The sequence below is a fragment of the Thunnus albacares genome, chromosome 13 (genome assembly GCF_914725855.1).
Source record: "Thunnus albacares chromosome 13, fThuAlb1.1, whole genome shotgun sequence".
Lineage (NCBI taxonomy): Eukaryota > Metazoa > Chordata > Actinopteri > Scombriformes > Scombridae > Thunnus > Thunnus albacares.
Window position 1 is genome coordinate 18,639,964 of NC_058118.1, and position 25,172 is coordinate 18,665,135.

The window sequence follows — 25,172 nt, forward strand, 5'->3', positions numbered from 1 at the left end:
CATGGGGGAATGTTGGGTCTTTGCAAATAATCTTGGAAAGAGTACAGTCTAGACCCGAGATAACTTCTGTTATGATTTGGTGCTATATAAGTAAAATTGATGTGACTGTACTTGTTACAGTGGCCACTGATTCATTTTGTTCCCACTTTCTTTTTCTTCATTTCCTCCTCTTTCTCTCCTCTGTTTCCCATAATTGCCACTCACTTCTCTGACTTGTCTTGTCTTTGAATAATAACGGGCGTTGTTTATGAAATCTGAGTTGTGAAATCTGGGAAAAAATGTGTGCAATCTGAAAATTTATTTATGCTTTATCTTATCTTAGTGATTCTTTTCGTTCTCTCTCTGCTCTACTGTTTCGTCATAACCCCTCTCAGTTTTTTTCCTCTCCTCTTGTGGAAATGTTCGGATCACACTACACCTTTTACCTTAGGGAGTAATGGATCAGAGGCTTCATGAAGAGATATTTAGCATACTTCTCTAGGTTAATGATTGGCCTCTTTGGTCGTACGTGTGTCTATGTGCATGAGAAGGTGTGTCCTCTGTGTGTGTTTGTGTGATAGAGGGAGAGAGGGCAACCTTATGTGCATTAAAACCAGGACAGCCAAATAAAAGTTGTGTTGTGCCCTTTTGGACTCGGGGTAAAAGTCTTGCCTTGCCTCTTTGATGTCCCCCACAGAAACAAAGCAGGAGGGTAAATTTATCAGCAAGGGCTGCAGGCAGCTGGGATCAAACTCAGAATACATAAAAATGTAACTTCTTTGTAAAAATGTTATGAGATAATTATTTTTTATGAGGGTATTTGATTTGTATATATGTATGCATGCTTTTGTTTTTTGTCAGATCAAATTTTCCTGAACCTTTCCTTTGATTATTTTTTTCTTGAAATCATTACCTATTATATATCTGAACAGTGTTAGTCTACTGGCTTTCAATGAGCTTAATTTGCGCCAAGAAAACTCACTTGTGTCTCACTTCAGATAATTCACAGGCCCGTTGACAGCCGTTAAAAACAAACATTGCTTCAGTTTTCTAATAACTGATAAATATTTAACTGAGCTGGGTTGTAATGCACCAGACTGTACTGTTTGCAGTACGCCTTGGGCTGGGGTGGAATCAAATCACATACACATGCATGCATTAATTTGCATGCCCTTTAGTTCAGGACAGGTTAAAGAATTTTAAGAGATGAGCAACCGCAGGTGTGTGTTGTTTCTTTTTTTTTCTAGGCCTGACCTTATCCGTTTTTTTTACTATCTTTCTCTGTTTCATCAGTGGTTTTATTCCTGCCATGCGGCTTTGCCTGCAAGCTGGATGAGCTGTGCAGCACTGTTTTGTTTTGTCTCTGTTATGGTTCAACTGCTAAGCCACCCTGGCCTATAATACTGTCAGCTATAAATAAGTGTATTACAGATGAGATGACGATTATTCATGAAGAGGCAGAATGCCTGAATGAAGGTAAACTCGACAACGGTTGTGTCAGTTTCTGGATTTTGATTATATTTTCATTGTGTTCATACTGAAACTTTGGTGCCTTTTTTTCCTTTTTTTGTCTGTATCATCAAATCAAGGTTTTGTTTTTTAGATGATTGGTGATGTATATTTTTTGAATATAAATTTCACATTTATTGTAATCTAATTCCTGCGTATGCTATAATTTTAAAAAAAAAGTGTATTACTCATAGAGGTGTGCATATATGACTGTATTTTTTTATAAGGTGAAAAATGGACAACAGGATTTCATATTACACACTCTAAAAATTGTATTTTTATTAATATTTTGAATTTAATCATAATATACCAAACACTGACCCTTCATGAAACAGTGTTCAAGCAGATCTAACAATTGAATATTTTACATAAATAAAACATGAAACACATCTTTCCACAATTTGTTTCTTGGATTCCATGGTGGGAATGTAATATTACTGATGTCTTATCATCAGTATGAATCCAGCATTTAAACAATGCTGTGAGGGTATAATTCCATGTAAATGAAATAAGACATTATGATGGTTGTGGTCTCTGAGGCGTTGTCACTTTGTGTCTGTTCAAACAAGTTAACAACACATGTCACACTAAACATGTTTTGAACCACAGAACTAACCACAGCCTGTGTAGATGCACATCACTGGAAACACAAGATACAATGGATACATTAGTAGTTTACCTGTAATGCTTTATTGCAGATTGAAGTTAAGAAGCTGTTTTTTTTTTTTTTTTTTGTTTTGTTTTTTTTTAAGGGTTCACTGACTTGCGAAATGCAGTATCTATCTATCTGTCTACTTAGATGTATTTAGGCCCACAAAACTTGCACATACACTAAAATCTTTCCTGCTAATAAGAAACCACACTAGCAAAAGCAGTGCTTCCATGTACATGTGTGTTATCTGCTGTTAAGCTATATTTGGTAATAGCGCAGCTGCTCACATGAACCTACATGAACTAACAAGCCAGCTATGCACTTTACTGTATACTGTATCTGAATATACTGTTTATAAATACAGTAAGCCCACACTTGAGAGTTGGCTGCAGAATTGCATGCGAACCTCTGATAACCGATTTAAGAAGGACATACAGTAGGAAGGAAGTCATTTTTCCAACTGATCAACTGATGCACATAAATGCATCATTCAAGAAGACCTGTCAATCAATCTGCACTTTCAACTACATTTCCCTGCAGATGTTTGATGGAAGGAAAATACATAAAATCTTTTTTGCACACATAAAACTCACGATACAACTGTATCTGTTATAAACTCTTAATTCTAAAATATAAATGTAAAAAATGTAATTGTAAATATCATTCCATGCACAAATTTAACACTTGCAGAATTTCTTGAGCCGGATGTGCTGGCATTAACTGCTTCTGCAAATGATGCTTCATTGTCATTCCACACTGCTGTAAATGCTTTGTCATCGTAGACAGACCTCTCCCTGACAGGAAACTAGTTAGGCGAAGTGATTACATTTGACAGTAGCACTATGTAAAGCTCAGCCACACTTACCACTTACATGCACATTGGTGCACCAGCGATGCAGATGGAAGATCAAGAATCGATTGCATTATTGATAAAATTGAAAGGCGCGTTCCTAAATGAATCACTGATTCTTGTAAATTTGGCGTCTGTTTCAGTTCAGAACTGGTTTTAATATCCAACATTGCAAAGTGCAACCACACTTTGCTGCCTGTCTCATGTGCTCTCATTGCTCTCCCACTGTCTTTCAGCGGCATTTAGTTTGCATCTTCAAATTCATTAACCTTTTTGCAGACAGGAATGGTGGGCGTATGTAAATTTAACCCTCCATTAGTCAGTCTCAGCCATCACCACTCGACTCTACTAATGTCACTGCTGCTGCTGTTGCTGTGGACGTTTTCTTTGCATTCTTGCCTGCTAGCTCGGCCTGCCTGCATGTGTGACTTGTTTTCCACCATCACTCAGCCTGTTGGCAGCGGAGAACACAGTACTGACAACAGTAGGATTAGGCTCAGTGGACCTATCATCTCGAACGGCACACACCGGTCTGCAGATTGCCTTGCTGTAAAGTTGCTCAGTCAGTGTTTTAATGAAAGCAATTGTAAAGATAATCACTACAACCTGTAGGCTATAGACCTGTCCGCACCCTGATCCCAATGGAAATTCCACAGATGTTACAATGTTGAAGTACATAATTTCCACAGAGATACAGTACAGGGGGAAAAAGATCAATTCAAAACTACCAGCCTTTTGTAGAGGTCATCGCCAATTGTGTTCATTGGTTGCTAGCGGGCAGTAATACAATGCCAATTCAATGACAGGAGCCAATGGCCGCCATTCACTTGATGCTAGCAGCCAGTAATGTTAGCTTGTTGTTGTCTTATTCCCTATTTCCTCAGACACAAACACTTATTCTCATAAGCTGTGTCAGGCCAGACCTCGAGGTTATAGCGAGTACACATATCGAGTTTCCACCTCTACTGTATTTTGTATATAGCAGACTGACATTCAACACTGTGGTCAGCTCAGCCTTCATTCTCTGTTGTGTTGTATGTTGAAAGCTTATGTGTTTTTAGTTCAGTAAATGTAGGTCAAACAGTGGAATGGGCATTTTTTTCCTTTCCCCTCACCACAGCACAGCACTCCCTTTTTCTTTATTTAGGCTCGATGGCAGTTATACGAGTGTTTATGAATAGCTATCTTTTTCATTGATGCATTTGTTTGTCTCATGTGACAGTATGCATTGAAATCTCTAGAAACTTTTTTTTGTTAAATAACGTATAGCATACAGTCACATTGTACAGTACCACAATATAAATTCTTAGGAAAAATGTGTTTGGACTTTTCATTTTAACAGATTTATTAGTACTTATTTGAGAAAAGAGTTTGAGCATTATCCCAAACTGTTTGACTTGAAATATAACAGGTAAAATCCTTTCCCTCCAACAGTAGGATGTTTATATCATTACAATTTACATGTTTATGGCCTTGATAAATATTTATGCCACTGTGGAAGCCTTTCGGTTATGTAACCACTGTTGGCTTGCATGCTGCATGTCACTGCTACGCCTTGTTCACAGCTACAAAAAGGAAAGTGACAATTAAAGCCAACAATTACGCTGGCACTTTTCCTCTTTTGAATACCATTATGACAGCGTTATTAGAGTGTGATATTAAAAGCAATATATATTTATGGTAAGAAATCATGAATTGGTGAGAAAGGAAAGTGGAACTCTGGTCAGTGGTCTGTCAACTTGTCGTTTGAGAAAAAGACGAAAGCGGAAGAGACAGAGAAAGAGTAGGTGAAAAGGGGAGAAAAGACTTTCTTGTGGGTAATTTGTGTGGGGGGCAAAACATTAAGGTGCTAAATGAAAGCTAATTACATAAGGGCACCAGGGGAAATGGGTGCTGTGTGCCCTCAGGCCCTGGCCATCTATCTGATTTAAGACACACAATGTGTCAGCAGCAAATCGAATCTGCAGGGAGCAATTGAAGGTTCCCTGCATCACACACACACACACACACACACACACACACACACACGCACACACATTTCCTCATGCTGAAGTCAGGCTGTACACAAACACACATAGGTGTTTGTGTAGGTGTTAGAATCATCTTCTCAGGTGGTGAACTAGGGCTGCACGATATATGGTTTCAGCATCGACATTGCAATGTGCGCATGTGCAATAGTCACACTGCAGGACGTGCAATGTCAAGTAAGGCAAATTAACGTAAACAGGTCATGCTAGAAATTTTTGCTGCTTGACACAAAGGGAAAACTTGCAAGGTTTTCATTTTCTATGACTAATCTACAAGAAAAGTCAGTCTGATATTATGTTATTTAGTCCGATTTAAGGGTTCTTGGATACAGTTTGATAAGTTCCCAATGTGCTCTGGTGAAGGGTTGCACTTCATCAATCTTTTAAACAACTAAAGTAGGCCCCACTAGTCGCGTACCACAAACTGAAAATGAGCGCTGCCTGTTTTGGTTGTTTGATAAACAAGTCTCTTGATAAACAAGAGTCTGTGAATCACCTGCCTGTAAACATGCATAAGATGTGGCTACTGTCACAGATAATGTCGCCTGGATGCTAGAGGCAGGCGTTCAGGATAGCTAGATGGTTAGATGGCAAAAAGTGGACCTAGCTGCAGGAGACCGCTGTTCACCTCCCATTTCCAAATACGAGTGTCATGTTTCCAACTGCGAGTCAGGACATTTTTTAAAAAAAACTGTAATGATTGTCATGGTGTTTACTGTTGCCATGACAATGAAGCTTCGATAACTTTAAGGACGTAGAAACCACGTTTCAAGTGATCATTTCAACCCAAACCATGATCTTTCATTAACCTTAACCAAGTAGTTTTTGTGCCTAAACCTAACCGGACCTTAACCACAGTGTAACATAATTATTTTTTAACAGTGATTTGTAACGGTTTTCGAAATCGGCATATTATACTTCTAGGGGTGGTTCTGGAGTGCAGGTACAATCAGCCTATGCGGTTGTTTAATTAGGATGTGTTGGATAAATCTGTTTGTTGCTTGAGTTTGAGTTTTACCATCCTCAGCTGTGCCAGGAGGCCTGCTTATCTTCGACCATACAAATTACGTTATTACATGTAAATAGCACAAGTGCGACAAACAAGTCCATTTGTAAAGTTAATTAAGACGCGTGTTGTTCTTTCCAAATACCGCTCCACCTGTTCTCTCTCTACTTGTCCATGCTCTTTTCTGGAGGGTTGGCAGAGGGCTGAAACAAGTGTGGTAGAAGTAGGAGGGGGGGTTTTGTTTTGCTAGAAGAGGATAGACTTTTAAAGTACTCAAATGAAGAAAATTATGATTGTTAATTGTATATCCGTGCATCTATCTGGTGAAATTTCCTGTATTTTTTCATATTGCAATATATATCACAAAAAAAAGGATATCGCAATGTCAGTTTTTCCAATATCATGCAGCCCTAGTCCCCACCCACTTAGCTGTGTGGTTGGGTACTTCAGTAGAGTCCCACCTCATCTTATTAATCAGGCGTTTAAAGATCAGCTGCAAATAATGCTGAGCATTTGTTTTATCCTCCATGCTATAGGAGGATTGGTGGGGTTTGTGGCCTCAGTAGACTTCAGAAAATGTTAGGTTTAATGAATGGAAAGTACAGTTTTAAATTACTGAAAAAAATGGTTTGTCAGTTAATTGATTAGCTTACTGTAGTCCTATCATATCGTTTTTAATAATCAAGTCAAGATGAAACAACAGTATATCCTTGTTACTGCTTCACACATGCTACCGTTTAGCTGTATGTGAGACTACATGATGGGTATTCACCATTATTTTTGCCATTGATATTTTTATGGAGCCTTTTGATTGAATAATCAATTGATTAATTAGAAAATTATTAATTTCTTAATCAATAATGTAAATAATGGTTGATTGCAGTTAGGGCTTGCTGCAAACGATAATTCTCATTACTGATTCTCTAAATTAATTGTTTGCTTCATAAAATGTCAGAAAATAGTAAAAATGCCTGTCACAATTTCCCAAAGGCAAAGTAGACATATACAAACGTCTTGTATCCAAAATCCTGTTATTCAGTTTGATATCAAAGAAGACAAAAAAACAAGCAAATATTCACATTTGAGAAGCTGGAACCAAATATTTTTTTTGGCATTTTTACAAAGAAAAAGAATTTGATCAGTTATCAGAATAGTTGGCATTTTTAGAAAAATCAGTAATTTCTTTTTTTGTTAAACTTAAGTTCAGTGTTACCAAAAAGCTCAGAAAATCTGCTTGCTCGCAACAATCCTCTTTCAGTGCATCCAAAAGAAAGTCATGCAATTGTGGTATTGTGGTGAAAGAAATAGATCACATAAATTAGGACAAATGTTAACACAACGATCAGATGTAATTGTATATGGCACGCAACTTCAGCTTCAGAAAATACATGAGACGGAATCAGTTTGACAGAGTGGATCATGTACATTTAGCTAAACTTCATGATAAACATTCTTGTACGGTGTTAAATAGGGATAAACATGAAAGATTGTGCCCTTGCCCTTCATTCTGCTCCCTGTGGTCTCCACCATGTGGCCCAATTTCCTGTAAAGCTCCACATTCCAATACAGCATAGCTACACTCCGGGGATTTAACATGCGACCTCATCTAGCCTAAACTGTACCCTTCTCCGAGAGGAGCAGCAGAAGTTGTGTCTTCCATTTAACTGCGTTCAATTGTTCTGTTCTGTTGTGGACGTTATCTTACTATACATTAAAGTTATAGAAAAAGGCCTTACTGTCTGTCCTGTTAATATACTTTACGGTTGATTATCTCTTTACTGTGCTCTGTTTTTTTCTGGGCTGATCTGCTCTGCCTACACACGCTCTAGTCTTAGCTTTCTGTATAACTAAAGCGGTTTGAGCCGTGTAGAGAGGTGAGCTTCCTGCTGGAAAATGCTGGGTGAAGATGTGTGTCTGAAATCAGTATAACAATAATGACTTTTCTATCATAAACAGAAGCACCTGTTGAATAATCACACTGACATTCGTCACATTAAAGTGCACAATAACATTATGCGAGATGTCGAAACAAACCTCTGATAATTTCAAGTGTTCCTTATCACGTTTCATAACATTTAATACAATACACTTATCATCTGATTTGACAACATAATTGTGTATCACAATATCAGTGTGCACAGTATTCCCTGATCATCACAACATGATTCCACTGAAAGAAAACTAACCGTGATATTGAATTATTGCCCAGCCCTGAGGCTTGGTCGCTCACAGTTCTAAAGCTTCATTTTCTCTTTCGCCTGTATTTCCTCATGTCTGCTTCCAGAAAGAGGCACATGTTTGATCCCAGGAGCAGTCTGTATATCTGTATTTTTTTTTTTTTTTGGTATGTCAAGTTGCCCTTTTGCTCCATAATAGCAAATATAATTGGAAATTTAGAACCGGAAAGACGTTCAACTTGATTTTTTTATGTGTTTTACTGTATTTGTAGCATTTGCGTTATGCCAAGTTACTGTGCAGTGTTTTGCATTATTTTGTATCTGTAGTATACTTTGTGAGAATTATAGAGGCTCCTCATTAACACACAGTGCATCTACACATTAGTTGTATTTAACAGAGGAAATGTGTGTCTAGGCCTGATGAAAAGAAGGTGCCAGAAAGACGGCGGTAACTGATTTGTTTCAGAATCGGAATTAAAAGTTCCCTGGTTCATTGCCAGTCACAGTGGAAATTACCGTTAATGAGATGTCATCGTGGCTGCTATGCTAATGATTCTTTATGAGCATCTGCCAGTGTATTTTATAACACAGAAAGACAGTGAGAAAGAGACACAATAGAGAAAAGAAAAAGAAAAAAAACAAAAAAAAACTGGGATGACACAAACATCAACTGTCACTCCATGCGTGAGAGGAAGTCACAGTGCTTGGCTGAATTCTGAACTTGTTTTTCCCTATTTGAGTTTACACTTCTCCTGCACGTTGACTCACAGCACTCGCTTTGGCCTTCATTTATCACACAGCGGCTCAAAAACACCCAGCGGGCAATACGCTGCCCAGGATGAAAAGGTTCCTTTTCATTTCAGAATAATTCAGATTATAAGACTCAATTTATATCTTGTTTTCTGAACAATTCTGAGCAATCTTGGAGGAAATTGAAGCAAATTTAGTCAACCAACATGTGAATGCTGTTCCAACATTGTTCGTCAGTTGTTCTCTGACCTGCCAATGCTATGGTTAAAGTTTGGATATTTTTAGGCACAAACACTGCTTGTTCAAGCTTTGGGAAAGATAGTTGTCATGGGTTAAAAAAAAAAAAGATGTATTTTGAGTCTACAGCTGTTTTGTTGCAGCCTCTTGTCTAATTCTCAGCAGATTATTACCGGATTTAGTCGATAAATCTGTTTCTTTCAAGAACGGGTAACATCAGATAACATTACTGACAGAGACATAACTTTCCCGAATGCAAGATGCTTCTTATAAACTTATTACGATATGATATTATGATATTTTGGGGTGGTGGTGGATACTGTTTTACTCATCAGGAGCTGAATGCTACAGTGTGGGATCCTGCAGAAGCATGCAGGTCATTCAAAAAGACTGGATTAAAACAGTAATTAGTTCACTTGTCCTTTTGTCCGTATTTGTCATTATTGTTTAGTTTTTATTTGTTGACAAAAAGATGTAGTAGGTTTTCTCATAGTTCTCGTTTGCAAATGTTACTTTTTAGTTAATTTTAGTCTTGTTTTCACTCTTCGTTGTGAAAAAAAGGCTAAAAAAATATTTTTGACCCTGACCTCCTCACTAACAGGTTTTGCTGCATTATAACAACATAAAACTGTGTCCACTTTTGCATCTTGACAGGCAACAATCATAAATTGCACGGTGACAAGGTCCTAGTCATTCATACATAAACATAGCATTTGAACAAAATCAACGGCTACTTCACAGAAGAAAACAAATTGTGTGGATGTTTCTGAACAACTGAAACTGCTCCAGTTAGGGGAGAAAAAAAAAAAAAAGAAGAAAGAAGAGGCTGACGCTATGAAATGATGATTGAAGTGACAGCACAGTGTAGGAGATGTAGACACTCAGATGTGAGGAAGGGTGGGTGGGTGAGTGGAGTTTAGCGGGAGAAAGAGAGAGAAGAGGGAGCCATCACACAATCACATGATGATTTCTGAAACAAGGCCAGCTTTATAACTGTGCTCCTCTCTAGCAACCAAAGGCTCCACTCAGTGATTCAAAGACCAAATCAACACACACAAACACACATGCGCACACACCCATGCAAGCTTCCTATTAGTGACACACACACACATACACACACAGTAAAAAAACACCCTGATTGCTGTGTATGCTTGTCTCCGGGTAGGTGAGTTGGATAATCCCATGACTTGCCTGACCTCCTACATACTCCCTGCCAGTAGTGACACTCCATTGGCTGAGAGGCTGCGCAGGGGGGGAGCTGTCAGCCCCAGCAGCAGTAATACGAATATTATATAACCTTGGCAGATGAGGCGGGGTGAGGGGAAGAGGAAGGAGGAAGAGGGGAAATGAGCAATGAGAGAGAGAGTCTGTGAGAGAGACGGATGTGATGGAGGGAGAGGAAGTGAGAGTAGGGAAAGGCAGGAAGGGTAAAGTACAGTAAAACTGCGAAATTGCACAATAATGACTCAAAAGACAGAGAACAGATTTTCAGAAATAGGGCTGCACAGTATTACCAAATAATCATATTGCATATATTCTGTCACATTTTTTAAAAAAAAGAGAAAAAAAAGATGATTTTGTTAAAGAATTTGCCATATTTAAATTTAGACCTCAAGTTCTAAATCATACGTACATTTGATTTAGACAACATTTACACACATGTACATAGAAGGAAGGGAACACACTTCTTTCTTCTCATGCATAAATGCTCTCTGCAACTTCCCAGGGGAAAGTTCATAACGAAAAGAGGATGTAAAGCTCAGGGAAATGCAACCGGTACAGTTCATAAAATAATACGATCGCTATACTTCCTGTTATAACCCAGAACATTTCCCTTTAGAGAAAGGGACCTTTACATGAAACCCATAAAAACATATGGACAACATATTAACAACATGTTAAGGAATCTGGGAAACATAACAGTGGAAATGCTAACTTAAGTTTGCATGTCACTGCAGAGGGATATACGATGCAACAACACCACTACATGTTTAGCCTTTATACATGTATGACATCACAGTATATAAACTACATGTTTTTTATAATGCATGTCCATTGGGATATAAGCGCTGCAGAAACCTGTTGAACTTTTCGATTTAAAGGGTGGACACATACCAGCTAGTGTAAAATATAGGGATTAAAGTAATAATAATGATAATAATAATAATAATAAATAAATACTGTGCTTTTCCACAATGGCTAATGCCTGCTTATTTTCCCAGGGGAAAGTCTCCTTTGGGGTTTGTTTCTTTACTTAAACCTGAACCTGTGTCATTACTGCCATTATAATGTTATCAAAATGCTTATTATGACAAAGTGCCATAATGCCAGCAATTCTGCAGCACCTAATGCATGAGCATTCATCAGTGAGACAGCATGGGATCTGTGTAAGCAAAGAGCAAATATTGTGTTATTAAATATGTTTATTTCACTGGTAACTTTTGTTGCCATTTTTTTATCCTGATGGAAACAAATAAGCCCGCCATCCAATAAATATCACTCGGTTAAATTGGGTGAGTCTGTGTACCCCAAATATTGGCTAGTGGACCAGGTAAAAAAAAAAAAAAAAAAAGTAATATTAGTTCATTGCTTTTTGAAAGTAGATTATACCTCCTTCTCTGTGGGTCTCCAATAATGGATGGCCTCTCACAGAACCCACTCACTATCAGTGAGTAGGAGGATATTCATTATGTGCCAATGTTGCCATTAAAAAAAAAAAAAAAAGAAAAAAACAAAAAAAAGATAATATTTTGCAGAAACTAACATGAATGTATAACAGCTATTCAGCTATTCCAGTACAGAACAAACAGGCTGAAAGCAGCAACCGTGCCTACAGCAGTCAGACTGTACAATACAGAACTGAATGGAACAAAAGATGAAGTCTTTGGGATCTGTTTTTGTTTGTTTATTTGGGTTTGTGTTGTACATTGTTGTTTTTATGGCATTTTAAAAGGTATGCATGATTGTAAGTGTATGGTTGTATTTGTAAATGTGTATGTATGAGTATAAATGTATGGGTGCATGTGTGTGTATGTAGATACATGTATAGTTTTATATTTTATGATGTAGGCCTATAGATATATTTCTATTTTTATTAATGTAAATTCTGCTTCTTTTCAGTTGTTAAGCTGTGAGCATAAATGCAAATAAACTCAAAGATAAATATGCTTGAAATATACACTAAACAATCAACATTTTTTAATTTCTACCATTTCAGGCTTTCTCAGTGTTTGCTTGAATAAAAAGAAACCACAAATTATAGCTAGAATTTATAGACTGGCATCCGAACAACAGCTGCGTTTCTCATAAAAAATGTTGCAAGATGATGTAGCTAGAAATAGTTCCCAATTTAGAAGTTTATTTCAGCTGTAAGGCTTTTTAGTCAACAGTGATATAAAGTAATACATTAATAAAAGCAAGTTTAAAACCAGACTAATGCTTACATTAGTTTACCCAAATGTCTACCATAGTGTTTTTGACAAAATCAGCCAGTTGCCATGTTTGTGTCCTACCTCAGCACTGTGAATGTTCTCCTATTCTACATCTCGCTGCTGAAAGAAACCACTTCTCTCTCCCACCGCCCATCTCATACTTTTTGCTCCCACACATTAGCCTAAAAAAGCTTTGATCCTAATGGAAAAACTATCCTCTCATCGGTTCCCACTGTAGTCACTGGTATATGATTCCCCAGTGATACAGCAGGTCAGCCCAGTTCAGACAGTCCCCCCTCCATATATGTAGTCACCACTTGCTGTTTGTTTGTTGTGGCCTGTCATTACTGCTGATCTTTTTTTTTTCCACCGCCTCGTCATGTGATGTTATGTCATTAAGAGATTGTATAATACATTTATAAGTCGTATATCTGTTCTGATGTAAATTGATTTAACAGCTGACATGCTCATGTACAGTAATTAATTACAAATCAACATCCTGATTATTTCAAATCAGATTACACTTATCAACAATGGAATGAAATGTACAATGGAAGCACTGTTTGATTAAAGGCTGAGACAGTGGGCAGAGAAGTCAACATTGGTTTTTATTTGCACTACAGTACATTGTACACTGTGTAGAAATATGTTGTTTGTGTAGATGTACAGAAGATTGTGTTTTCCTAACAAAATCCTGCAGGCACATACAGTCTACTGCGGCATTATTTGGTTTAATTTATTGTTTTTGTTCTTGAGCTCTTGCTGCCAAGGCCTTCCACTATTTCTGCACAGCCTCTCAGTATTATCACATATTGTTAGCACGTGTTCACACACAGAAAGAGATGTTTTTTAGGTAGAAGTAAAATAGTGAGGGAAGTTACTGGCAGCATGCCTCAGAGCGTAAACATTGTACAGTCTGCTCAGATTTTTGTAACATTTGCCTCTTTAAGACCTTTTGCGTGACTGGCACCACCAGCCTTGTAACGCAATATCATAAAACGCACTGTGCACACACGCTAAGAGCAGTGTGGGTGGAGAAAGAGCAGCAAAGGGCATTGAACTGCAACCTCCCTTTTTGTGTTTGTTCTCATCTTTTGCTCATGTCCCTCCTGAAAATATTGGTGATTTTGTATGTTTGTGTGTGTGTGTGTGTGTGTGTGTGTGTGTGTGTGTGTGTGTGTGTGTGTGTATGGGTGGGTGTGTTTGTTGGATCATCCCGCTTCCGCTTCTCTTTTTTGCATACGTGTACCAGACTTTTCGTGTGCAGTGTGCATTTGTTGGTGATGTGCTCTTGTTTATCAGTACATAAAAGTCCTTCTCCCATTTTGTGTGTGTGTGTGTGTGTGTGTGTGTGTGTCTGTGTGTGTGTCTGTGTGTGTGTGTGTGTGTGTGTGCGCGTGTGTGTGTGATTGAGTGAGTGCACATGTTTATTGCGCTCTGGTCCAGTGTGAGGGCGTTCCTAATGGGGCTTGAATCTGCGCTGCATGGCTCAGTGCCACACTTGTTTGCTGAGGGATGGGAGGAGCGTGTAAGTTAGAGCAGGAGTAAGGGGGTTTATAAATGTTTAATTCAAACACCACCCTGTGGTCATTTTATAATACCAGCATCTTAAGTCATGTTAGAATAGAATAGTGTGATATGTTGTAACTCTCTAATACACATTAAACATAAAATACTATAGATAAAGTCTTGTGGTGCAGTTCTTATTAATCAAAACTATAATGATCTGAAAAAGATTCAATTGTCAAAGCAAATTCTGTATAAATGCTGACACTTGCTTCACGTGGTTGGCTGGTTGTTGGTTGTGTCATGTGATCTCCTGCTTCACTGGCAGTCTGTCCTTTCTTCCGGTGGCTGAGCAATCCCAAGAGAGCCATCACAGGTCAAGCACTGCCGATAATTAGTGTTCACAGCATCTTCACTCAAATCCAGCCATAGCTACCTTAAGTTGACAAGTAACAAGAGAGCCAGAAAGATGAGCACATAGCAGGACACCCTACTCCTCATAACTGAGTTTCAAAGAGGGCCGCTTCTATAAATACTCTACTACTGCTAGACTGACGGTCCAAAGTTAAGAGGGGTACATATTACAAAGCGTCTGCCAGGATTTGCGGAGCACCAGTGTTGCAGATAAAATCTGATCAGTGTGTGTACAGGTCATGAGCTGAATTAATTCATTTCAGTGTCACACAATAGGAAATCCTGTAATTATTATTGAAAAAACAATCTATCTTGCGGTGTGTAATCTGTGATACATACAGTGTACCTTACAGCATGTACTGAATCAGTTGCACAACAATGGTAACATGGCAGTTGGGTGCATATTTTAGTTTGTGTATACAGCAGCATTTTGGTGTTAAATTTAGGTCAGATTTTTGTTGAAGTTGATTACTGTACTTCTAGCAGAGACTAAAAACAACAGCAACAGTCACAAGTTGTGGTTTCAATAGGTTTTAGAATGAGCTGTGCACAGTCATTTAGGTGCTAGTCATAAAACTCTCTAGGTCTGAGATTGTTATGTATTTTATGTTTGAATAAACCTTTTGGCTTGATGCATTTTTTTTATAGTTAAGTTCACAAAGTTAATCCGTTTTTCATTGTATTTGGAACAGCTCCATCCTGTTCTTTGGTGCATGGCTTTTTTTTTTTTTTTCTTAAATGACTGAGTAACAACAAATGATAAAATCATTGATGTACGATTTTTGCAAAATGGAAGATATTTCTAGTTTCAGTTTGACTTTTGTACAGATCATGTCATCACTGCGAGGGTCATGCTCCCTGTTCCAGACTCTGGGGACAAGCTCTCTGCTCTCCCTTGCCCCACTGTTTATGCCATCTGCAAAACAGTGTGATCGTACATTTTCAGACCATTGCCAAAAGTTAAGCTGGCAACGTATTCTGAAACCCTCCACTGTTTTGAACCTTTCTGCATGTGTTGGTAATGATCTTGGCCAGTTCAGTGTTAAGCTATGGCTAAACTTCTTAGCTGGACACTTGCCAAGATCCACCACCTCCACTCCCCCTTTCGTCGCAGTCCAATTTACATAAGCAAGGGTCGTCTTTCCAATGACCATGAGGCACCAGCCACTGTGAATTTAGGTCATGCTTGTTTGGGGAGAGGGGTGGGGGGTGGCTCCTAACACTAACTAGTTTCAGTTATGTACTCTCTCCCTTCCTATCCTGCAAACTTGGAAGCCACGGTGAGAAAATAGGTTAAAGCAACCCTTGGTGCATTAGCAGAATGATAATATAGAATCAGTACCAGTGCTAAGATATCTACAGGCCTGAATGTAAAGTCATTATCAAGTTTTGCAAGCCAGCTGCATTACATAATGCCCATATACATTCCAACTGGTGTGTTACCAAAACAAACAAAAGATTTAAGCCCCACTAATGCTGTCAGATCCTGTCATGGATTACACAGCAGTGTCTGTCTAACATGAGTCTAGATTCTGTTTTGCCACAACACACCCCCTTAAACCTGACATACTCTCAGCGTACATGCTGGCTCTTTGCCTTCAGTGCATCTGACAAATAGATGTTGGTGCCTAGTTAGGTTTCACACTGCAGTTCAGGTATCTTAGTTACTTTAAGTCTAATTATAGACAGTCTGGGATAATGACAACTCTGTGTATGTGCGCGCAAGTTTCTCAAGGGGGTTAAACAAGGCTTTAATGTGCAGTCTAACACAATTGGAGGCTTGGAGTGAGATTTAGAGCTTAGTTACTGCACAGACGAGCTGCAGCCAGTAATAGGCTTCATTGGGTTTGGCTTATTTGCTTACACATTAAAGGCATCCTGTGGAGTTTCTTGCCTCTAGTAGTGCTATGGAGCAGTTTGTTTGTTTCGTGCACAAGGACACACATGCACATGGGTGACACGATACACAGGCACTGGTTTGATACAATAATCTTCTTGAGCCAAGAAAGGCAGCAGTGTGCCAGAAAAGTCAGGAAACTAAACGAAACTAGTAAACATGGATGTAAACAATGCAGGATTTGAAGTACTTTGGCTTTGCAAATGTTTTACAAGGAAGGAGATGCTTTCAACACTTTTGTTAGACCTCGAGGATACACAAAGTGTGTTTAGGTGTGATTCATCTAACATTAATGTGTAAACATAACATTATTTTTGTTTACAAGAAAACCTCACACAGCCTCGAAAAGTGAGCTTATCAAAATGACTAAACCATCAATTATGTCACATCTGAGTCAGGGAGCTTTATCTGTTGTGTTTATCTCAGTTGCATTTTACATTAGTGGTATATTTAAATGTTTAATGTGTTATGTAAGTGTAAAATGCCTTAGTTTCAAAGGATTATATGACCCTGGAGGTTTACGTGGCAAGGCAACCATGCAGTAAGTTATACTGAAACGAATGCTTCTTAAAGTCAGACTGAACATTTTAATTTTGCAACATTGTGCTGTATGACAGAAGAGATTGTTCAGTGAGTATGTTCTCTTTTCCCTGCAAGATGCATTTGACTTTGAGGATATGGAGAATATTTAGAAATGTACCTATTCACTCTTTTGTTTGATGTTTTTATATCGATGTAGTTCAATATACTTTCATTCTGTGAGCAATGCTGCCATTGTTCTGAGCATTTAGCCGCTGCCAAAGGAAAAGACATAATCAATCAGAGGAGCAGCAACACAATCACAATGTTTATCGGATTTCAGTTCAGGTTTTTGCCTTCGCCAACCGGATACGCTCATGTCTCCTAGCAACAGTACAACATACTGCTGAGACTGTCTGTACTCATAAAACGCCTCTCTTCTGTCTGCTTTGAATTTGTCACAAACGTCGTTTACGTGCAGAGCACCCTTATTTACATATTTCTCTCTTCTCTCTCTCTCTCTGTATGCATTCCAGCGCGTCACCCAGAACAGGAGAGACCAGCAGTTCTGTGGTGCCGGGCCAATCCAAGCCCGGCGGGCAGACACATAAGATATGTTTGGTGTGTTCAGACGAGGCCTCGGGATGCCACTACGGGGTTGTAACCTGCGGCAGCTGCAAGGTTTTCTTCAAGAGGGCCGTCGAAGGTTGGTCTCACACATCTGCCACATCTACTTCCTCTCCCACACTTAACCAATTTATGCACTCAGACGTGACACATTACTTGTAAACACTGGAGAGTGAGCTCAGATTTGGTTGATAGTATTTATATAAATCTTCACGAGTGAAAAGTTTTAGAACAAGTCTGTAAACAAACAGATGTGTTTTCATTTAAATCTTTTTTCCTTTTGATCAATTGATGTAATGTGGCTGCATTTAAACCAGGTTATAATCAGATATGCCTATTCATGTCCATGTATTCTATATTATGCAGCCACACCATTGTACATGTGCACCTAATAGCAATGGTTAGCATCCATTAATTTTGTACATTTTGTCCCAAAGACTGTCATTCATTTGACTTACATATTGTAAGATCAGCTCTTGAAGCTGTTGCACAACAGTGAAACATCTCCGCTCGTTTTTTCTTATGCAGCAGAAAATTAAATTATTTCTCAAAATCCAAGGTTAGAGTTGAATTGTCAGGGTTCTTGTTGAGTTTTAGAAGACACATGTCATGTATTTGCATTTTTGTGGGTTTGAATCTTAGTCCTGACCTTTTTGCATGTCACCACCTCTTCTTCTCTTGCCTTTCCTGTTTGTCCTGTATCAAAGCAGAAGTCATTTTGATTTACAACCAAAAAAAGAAAAAGGAAAGAAAAATCAGAGGGAAAAGGCCTACTCCAGACATAAACTTTCATGATATTCCTCGTAATGTAATATTACCTCATAGAAGACTAGCATTATAATGAGCTTGTAAGACAACCACTTTTCTGCTTTGCTTCATACATTCGATATCTTCTAATACAATATTTAATTCTGGTCTTTGGCAAGCAGTTTGTGCGTCAGTACACTTGGCTTGAATCTAATTGCCTTGACACAATCTTGAGATGGGGAGGGGCAGGAATGCATCTCACAAACAGAAAGTAATTTGTGTTAAAGGCTTTCTGCCATGCATTCCATCTCCCTCTGCTCCTCTCTGCTTCTGTTTCTCAGTTTCCTGTCTTTCTCAAGCTGTCTCTGCTGATGTGTAATTTGTTTGAAAAGGCTTTCTGAGGAGTAGGTTAATCTTAATTGATTATTGCATACATTCATCCATCGACAAGGTGAACGATAAAGAAACCGCTCTCTGTTGATTATGGCACACAAAACTGGAATTAAATGCATAGAAATTACCCACGCTAATCTCATGTTTTCAAATAACACAGCTTTGTCCTTTTCTTTCATTCTTTTCCTCTTGCGTTCACAATCTCTATCTGTCACTTTCTGCTACATCTGTAACTAACTCTGCGGATGAAACAATACAGTTAGTAAACATGGATTGTTTGACTTCTGCTACAGTTCAGGACTAAAACATGGCTGGTGGTTAATAATGGAAAATCTGAATACGTTGTGTGGTCTCCTGCATGCAATAAAGCACTCGAGGTTACTGTTGCTTTACAAAATGTGTGTGTAAAATAGTGACACAGGTATTAAAACTGTAAAACTGTAAATACAAGCGCTTAATATAAGCTGAGACGATCTGCTACGGTTAATTGCTTGAGTTGTGTGATTGTAAACTGTTATCTAGCTTTTTATTATGTGGTGCTGGTGTAAATGCCAAGCGCTCAAACTGAAGTGTAAGTTTGATTTTTTTTTTTTTCTTCTAATTTTTAAAAGAGCTGCCTCGAACTGAGAAAGTTATATCTGTTATTTTTGTTTTTCTCCCCCCTCCCTCCCCTCTCCATTCTCCGGTCGTTGTCTCTATGGTGTGAAGGATGGAGAGCACGACAAAACACAGATGGTAAATAAATGCACCTTTAATAATAATAATAATAATAATGATAATAATGATGATGATGATGATGATCATAATACTATCACTTCTGATTTGCCCATGTCCCTGTATTCCTTCAGCACTGAAATATGACCAATCTGCCTAGTCTCTTCTGCCAACTCTGTTAATGCATGCAAATGTTCTGATGTCATTCAAGTCAGCGTAAATTGCCTGTGAGTGATTTTGTGCTCTTCAGTTTCTGCTTGGAATGTTCCACCTCATCATCCTCACAGGTGATAGATCAAATAATTACAATCACACCATGTCTCTAAATAGGCCTATTCTTTTGTACTTGAGCCATATTAACCTCCTGAGATCTGATGTCAGAAATCACCTCTCCACGCCCCCCCTCCCCCCTTGCCCTTGGGCTGTTCATTTGTTTTATTTACTCTGTGTGTTTCACTGTTTTTTACTGATAACTGTATTGAGGCCATGTCCTGGTTTCTGTTTGAGCTGCGTTTAACACAGACAATCCATCATACTAAGCATCCTAAGGGTATTATGTTATATTTTACTGTATGTGTTATTGTAATTAGTAATGCCTTTAAAAATATTTGTAGGACTGATACTATATTTTGACTTCACATGATGATTGTAGCCTACAGTTACATAAGTTTACAATGTGTTCACACATAGAGTGAGACTCATACTATACATAAAAAAAAGTGCAGGCCATAGTTTCCAGGAAAAGTCAATGACTTCCGTTGCTGATGATTTTCAGAAAATGGAGTAACTAGAAAAAAGTAACACACAAAATGGGTGAGTAGTGGCTGTTGATGTAGTATAATAAACCCTTGGGATTGTTGGAATAATAAAGGGTGTGTCTGAGAGAGATTTATGGATGATTTCTCAATGAAAGCCTTCAACAACCTTAAATAACAGATCTCTAAAATAAATAAGTGAGTACACACAAGGCTAAGATAGAAAATATTAGGCTTTGCCAGCGAGTAAATATCATATCATCAATATCAAATATCATCACTTCCCCAGTTTCTGACGTTTTGAACTGCACACTCACAGTTAACTCTTAACAGCACTATTTGTTTTGTTTATTTCTATGGTTAGACCTATTTGAAATTAATAAATCAGTCTAAAATCATCTGCAAATTTGAAATTCTGTACTAATTAAGCATATTTGCAGTAAAACATACCTGTCCAAACCTCCCCTAAACAGACTTCTGCAATGCAGTGTTCAGTGCAGGTTTCCTCCATGTATTATTCTTGGCTTTAGTGCGTCACAGGCAGTAGCACAAATTAGTGCCTCTTGGATTTCAGACTTTTAGCCACTACAGCCTTTCACTCACCACAGCCTTTTAGTTTTGTGGTGCCTTTTAGGCTTAAAATACATTTCTGAAACTGCAATGCAATTATGTTTTTTGTAATTACTGCATGGCAGAAAAAATGAGATTGGGGAAAATGGTGCAGTCAGCGGACAAAGTGCTTTGATTGTTTGCAATGAAAGAACCTTATTTAAATGTATGTCCTTGAATTACTGTGAGTTTTTATATAAATGTGATCCCAAAGGAACAAGTAACATGAAACATTTAAGTGCTTTTCTAAGAGATGTTATCAGATTGCAATCAAACTTTTTGGTTAATCATTAAGCAAAAATTCCAAACATTTGCTGGTTAGGGTCATAACTTCACACCTGAGCTGTAAAGTATATCTCCACAGTCCCCGCTGTCCCCACAAGACTGCGCCTTTGAACAGGCTTCATGCAAATAACCCTGTATAACATTCAATTGAACATGGTGCACACTATGATACTGAGTAGACAAGAGACAGTATTAACTTGTTTTGGATGGTTATTCTATAGTAAAATACTTCAGTTGCCCATTTTTCAGCCAGAAGATTTGGAGATCATGTTCTTTGTAGATAATATTTGTGAAGCGGAGATTTGGTTCTAAGTTTATTAAGTTTTGGAGAGTTTTGTTTTTTTTGTTGTCTGTTCCTCACACATTAAGGCAAACTGGTGAGTCACTTTTTTACTTTGTTTAGCAGCTTTTTTTTCAAATTCTGAATGTTAAAGCTGTGCTTTATAGGTGGGGAGAGGTTTAAACACTATTTGAATGATATTACTATAGTAAAATACTTTATGGAGAGGTTTTGGTTATGTAAGCAGCTGCTGGTGTTTTAGCATTTTGATTGTGGTTCAGTATTGGCAGAGGTTTAAAGATTTTGTCCGTGAGGGTGTGATGTTGGCCTGGTGCGAGCTGTACTTCATATTTAATGTGGATTCAGGGCTGGTACTGAACAATAGTGGATTGGCTCATATAGAGGTCCAACATTTGTTGCACAGTCTACGTCTTTCGACTAAAACAATAGAGCGTTCTGGCGGATAGGTGGCCACTCACAATTGGCTGTGGCGGGACTGGAACTGAGGGGGTCCTGCTTCACACATACAAGGACTTGCTATTTTTGTAATTGGCAGCCAGTCAGATTAAATAACCAGTAAATATTGCTGAATTAAAATACCCTTGTCAGGTTCAAACTCTGGAACTTCATGCTGTGAGGTGACAGTGCTAAACACTGGCCTACTAATCGACACTCATTAGTTGCAGCCCTGTGTGGTAATGTCAGCTACACACCCAGCCATAGGCCTCACAAACCAGTACCGATGGGAGCTGCCAGGCCCTTGTTAGCAGATCAGGGTAGGGATAAGGGAGAGAGGGTATCAGTGGGCTTCAGCTGGCACTTTTGACACCACAGATGGCTGTTTACGCCGCTGTTTGCAATGACTTCCTGTGATATCAGCGATGGCTGCAACTGGCAGCCCTCAGGCTGCTATCTTGTTGTCACACCACCTACCCTGCAGATTCATTTCCAGGCTATGTATAATATAATTATTTGTGAGTTCCAAAAGTGATTCATTCTGTGCTTTTGATAAAAGTCTGGAGAAAAATTGCCTTTGCCATTAATGTAGTTTGTAGTTATTATGAACTTCAGTGTTTCTTTCTTAACTCAATTATATTACATACAGGCACCTGTTCTGCTCTATCTTTATTACAGAATTTATTTTGCTTCAGCCACCATCAGATAGAGCGCTGCTGTTCTGAGCATCATTAAGCTGAGCTAATCATTTGCTTGATGTCCCAGATTCTGTGTTTACTGGTGCTCATAGTGCATGTATTTAGGCTGCTGTATTAGGCTCAGTATTCACTCGCTTGTTTTTTTTTTTTTTTTTGTTCTATGAAAACTTAGAGAGCATACACAAGGATGGCAAAATAATGTAAACCACTGCTAGGGTAAAGGAAATAATGATGAATTGACTCACTCTTAAAAAGGCAACTACACAGGCCGGTGTTAAAGAGATCTGACAGCCAGCACAATGCAATGTATGGACAGCCTGTCAAATATGAAAAGGGGTCGAAGGTCAAAGCTTAAACATAAACACATTTAAAGGTAAAGCTGTTTTGAAAATTGTACAAAACTGAACACTTAGCCTTAACAGGAATTACAAACCTGGAATTTATGGCAGTGTTTCATTTAGGAACAACTTGTCACGATGACATGTGCATAGAGAAACATACAGTAATTTGATTTAAGGAGCACAAAACCACATCCTGTGATCAATGAAAAAACACAATTTGGTCTGTATGGGCCATCTTTCATTCTATTTCCAGCATTTTAATAGTTTTATATACACTCCTCACTTATAGCAGATTGAGATGATACATACACAGTGTCATTCTTGTTTGCTTGGCATTATTATAGCTATCTGTGCTCTACACTGCAGCAAGGCTTCATAATTTAGAAGCTGATTCACTCACTTGTTCACTTGTTCAGCATCTGAGACGTTAGATCATATTAATGCAAACATATTCCTATAGTGAAGATCCCTACCAAAACACATAACGGATAACTAAAATGATCTTTCCACTAAAACTAATGTTGACGTTACGTTCACATCCACAGCTGCTAATGTTACATTAGCTTAGCCTCCTATAAATCTCAGGGCGCATCCTTCCTGTTTTCTCAGTTTGACCCAGCTGACCCAGCTGTTGCAGCGTCTTGTCCAATTTTCAGTGAGATAGTAGATGAATTAAGTCCATAAATGTGTTACTTCTTTCCAAGAACCAGTAACATTACTGGCAGAAATAGCAGGTCAAGGCAGGTCAAGTAGGTGAAAAACGAAATCAGTTTCAGGGAATAGGGAAGTGGAGGATATTGTTTTAGCAGTTAGGAGCATAAAGGGAATAATTCTGCAGATTCATCCATCTTTCACATTGTTATTGTGTTACTTTCATTTAGTTTCATCATGGAAAAGAAATCAGCCAGTTAGCAGATATTTCTCCTCGTAGTTTTTGAACGGTTGTGAATCTAGAACGCATGGCCAACCAACTTGTGCTTCATAGTAGCAAAGGATCACAAGACAGTTTTAAGGAACTTATTAGTAGACACATAGCTGAATTCAGTGTTTGTTGTGTCTGGTTTGATATCACTACAAGGAGGTTTAAGGTTTTACTTAATACAAAGGCAGTTCTTGTTCTTTTATTAGGGATATCATATCAATATACAGCACAATATTTCTGTTATTATAAGCCATGTGCCTTTAGGATGATATGATACAGGAAAACACATTACACACTGTGCAGTGTTCTTATACATTGAATTATATAATACCAGCAGTATTATTGAATGCCCTTTAGATCAAGAAGCAGCATCAAGCACATGATATTTCAAAGATCAGTAATAATGTTTATGGTCCCAAAGGGCATTCAGTCAGGGCATCGTAGCCACTGACGATTTCTGCAGACATACAGAAACGCCTCAATATGTGTGTACAATGAATTGAAGGGTTGCTGGAGAGTGGCAGAGGCAGAGCAAGTGAAATATTTATTGTATTCTCCACTATGATGATCTCAGCATCAATTGAGAATATAGTGCCAAGTTTCCAGAACATCAAAAGCCTGCACATTACAGGGTTTCCATGCAGTTATTTATTGTATCTTCTACTTCTGCCACTCCTCAGAGAATAATAGCTGTGTAGATCTCCTCTATAATAAGTAATGCTATTATACAAGAAGTGACTAATGAGCAGGCCCTTCCACCTTACCTCTCCATATCTACAGTAATTGGTGATGGGGAGTACACTATAATTGAGTTATCCTGTCATCCAGAAGGGGCATATGCTCTTTAATAAGAAATGCTTTTGAACTCCACGTTTTTCAATAGAAGAGGAAAGGAAGTGCTCCGATATAGATGTGTTTTTCTGGCGCAGAGCTTGAGCTGAAAAAAGTTCAGGCTTTGGTGACGTACATCGTCACCATCACCTGTCTGTGACTAGAAGTCTGGAAAAACCAGTCAGCATTGCAAAAGTTTTTGGAAATACAATAGTTGGAAATAATATGTTAATACAGGCCATGACAAAAGTATACAGCTATCTGTAAGTCCTGTAGGTTGTTCAAGGAAAGAGGCAATTTCCATTTAAATTTTCTGTGCAAGTAAAATCATGTTTGAATTACTTGAAAATCTCTCTGTGATACATTCCCTTACTGAATAAAAGGTTTTTTTTTTTGTTCACTTCTGCTGACTTCTTCTAACACTGACCTGTAACTGAAGGATGTGGAAAAGCCAATGAGTCCTTTTCACAGGCAGATACATATTAGTAAAGCGTCTTTCCAAATCACTGCCTACGGTCTCTTTACCACAGTGTTACATGATCTCAGCAGCAGATGTGAAG

General features: G+C 38.3%; 1 protein-coding gene across 3 annotated transcripts in view; it reads left to right on the forward strand.

Annotated features, from left to right (window-relative positions):
• LOC122994928 (glucocorticoid receptor-like) overlaps nt 1-25,172 on the forward strand; it is a 76,456-nt gene that overhangs the window by 30,224 nt on the left and 21,060 nt on the right. For 2 of the 3 annotated variants that reach the window (XM_044369725.1, XM_044369724.1), the window contains 2 exons: nt 17,491-17,660; nt 19,430-19,456. In XM_044369725.1, coding sequence (XP_044225660.1) covers nt 17,491-17,660; nt 19,430-19,456 — 197 coding nt within the window. The remainder of the gene's footprint in view (nt 1-17,490; nt 17,661-19,429; nt 19,457-25,172) is intronic. The other variant, XM_044369726.1, reaches the window with a different exon arrangement.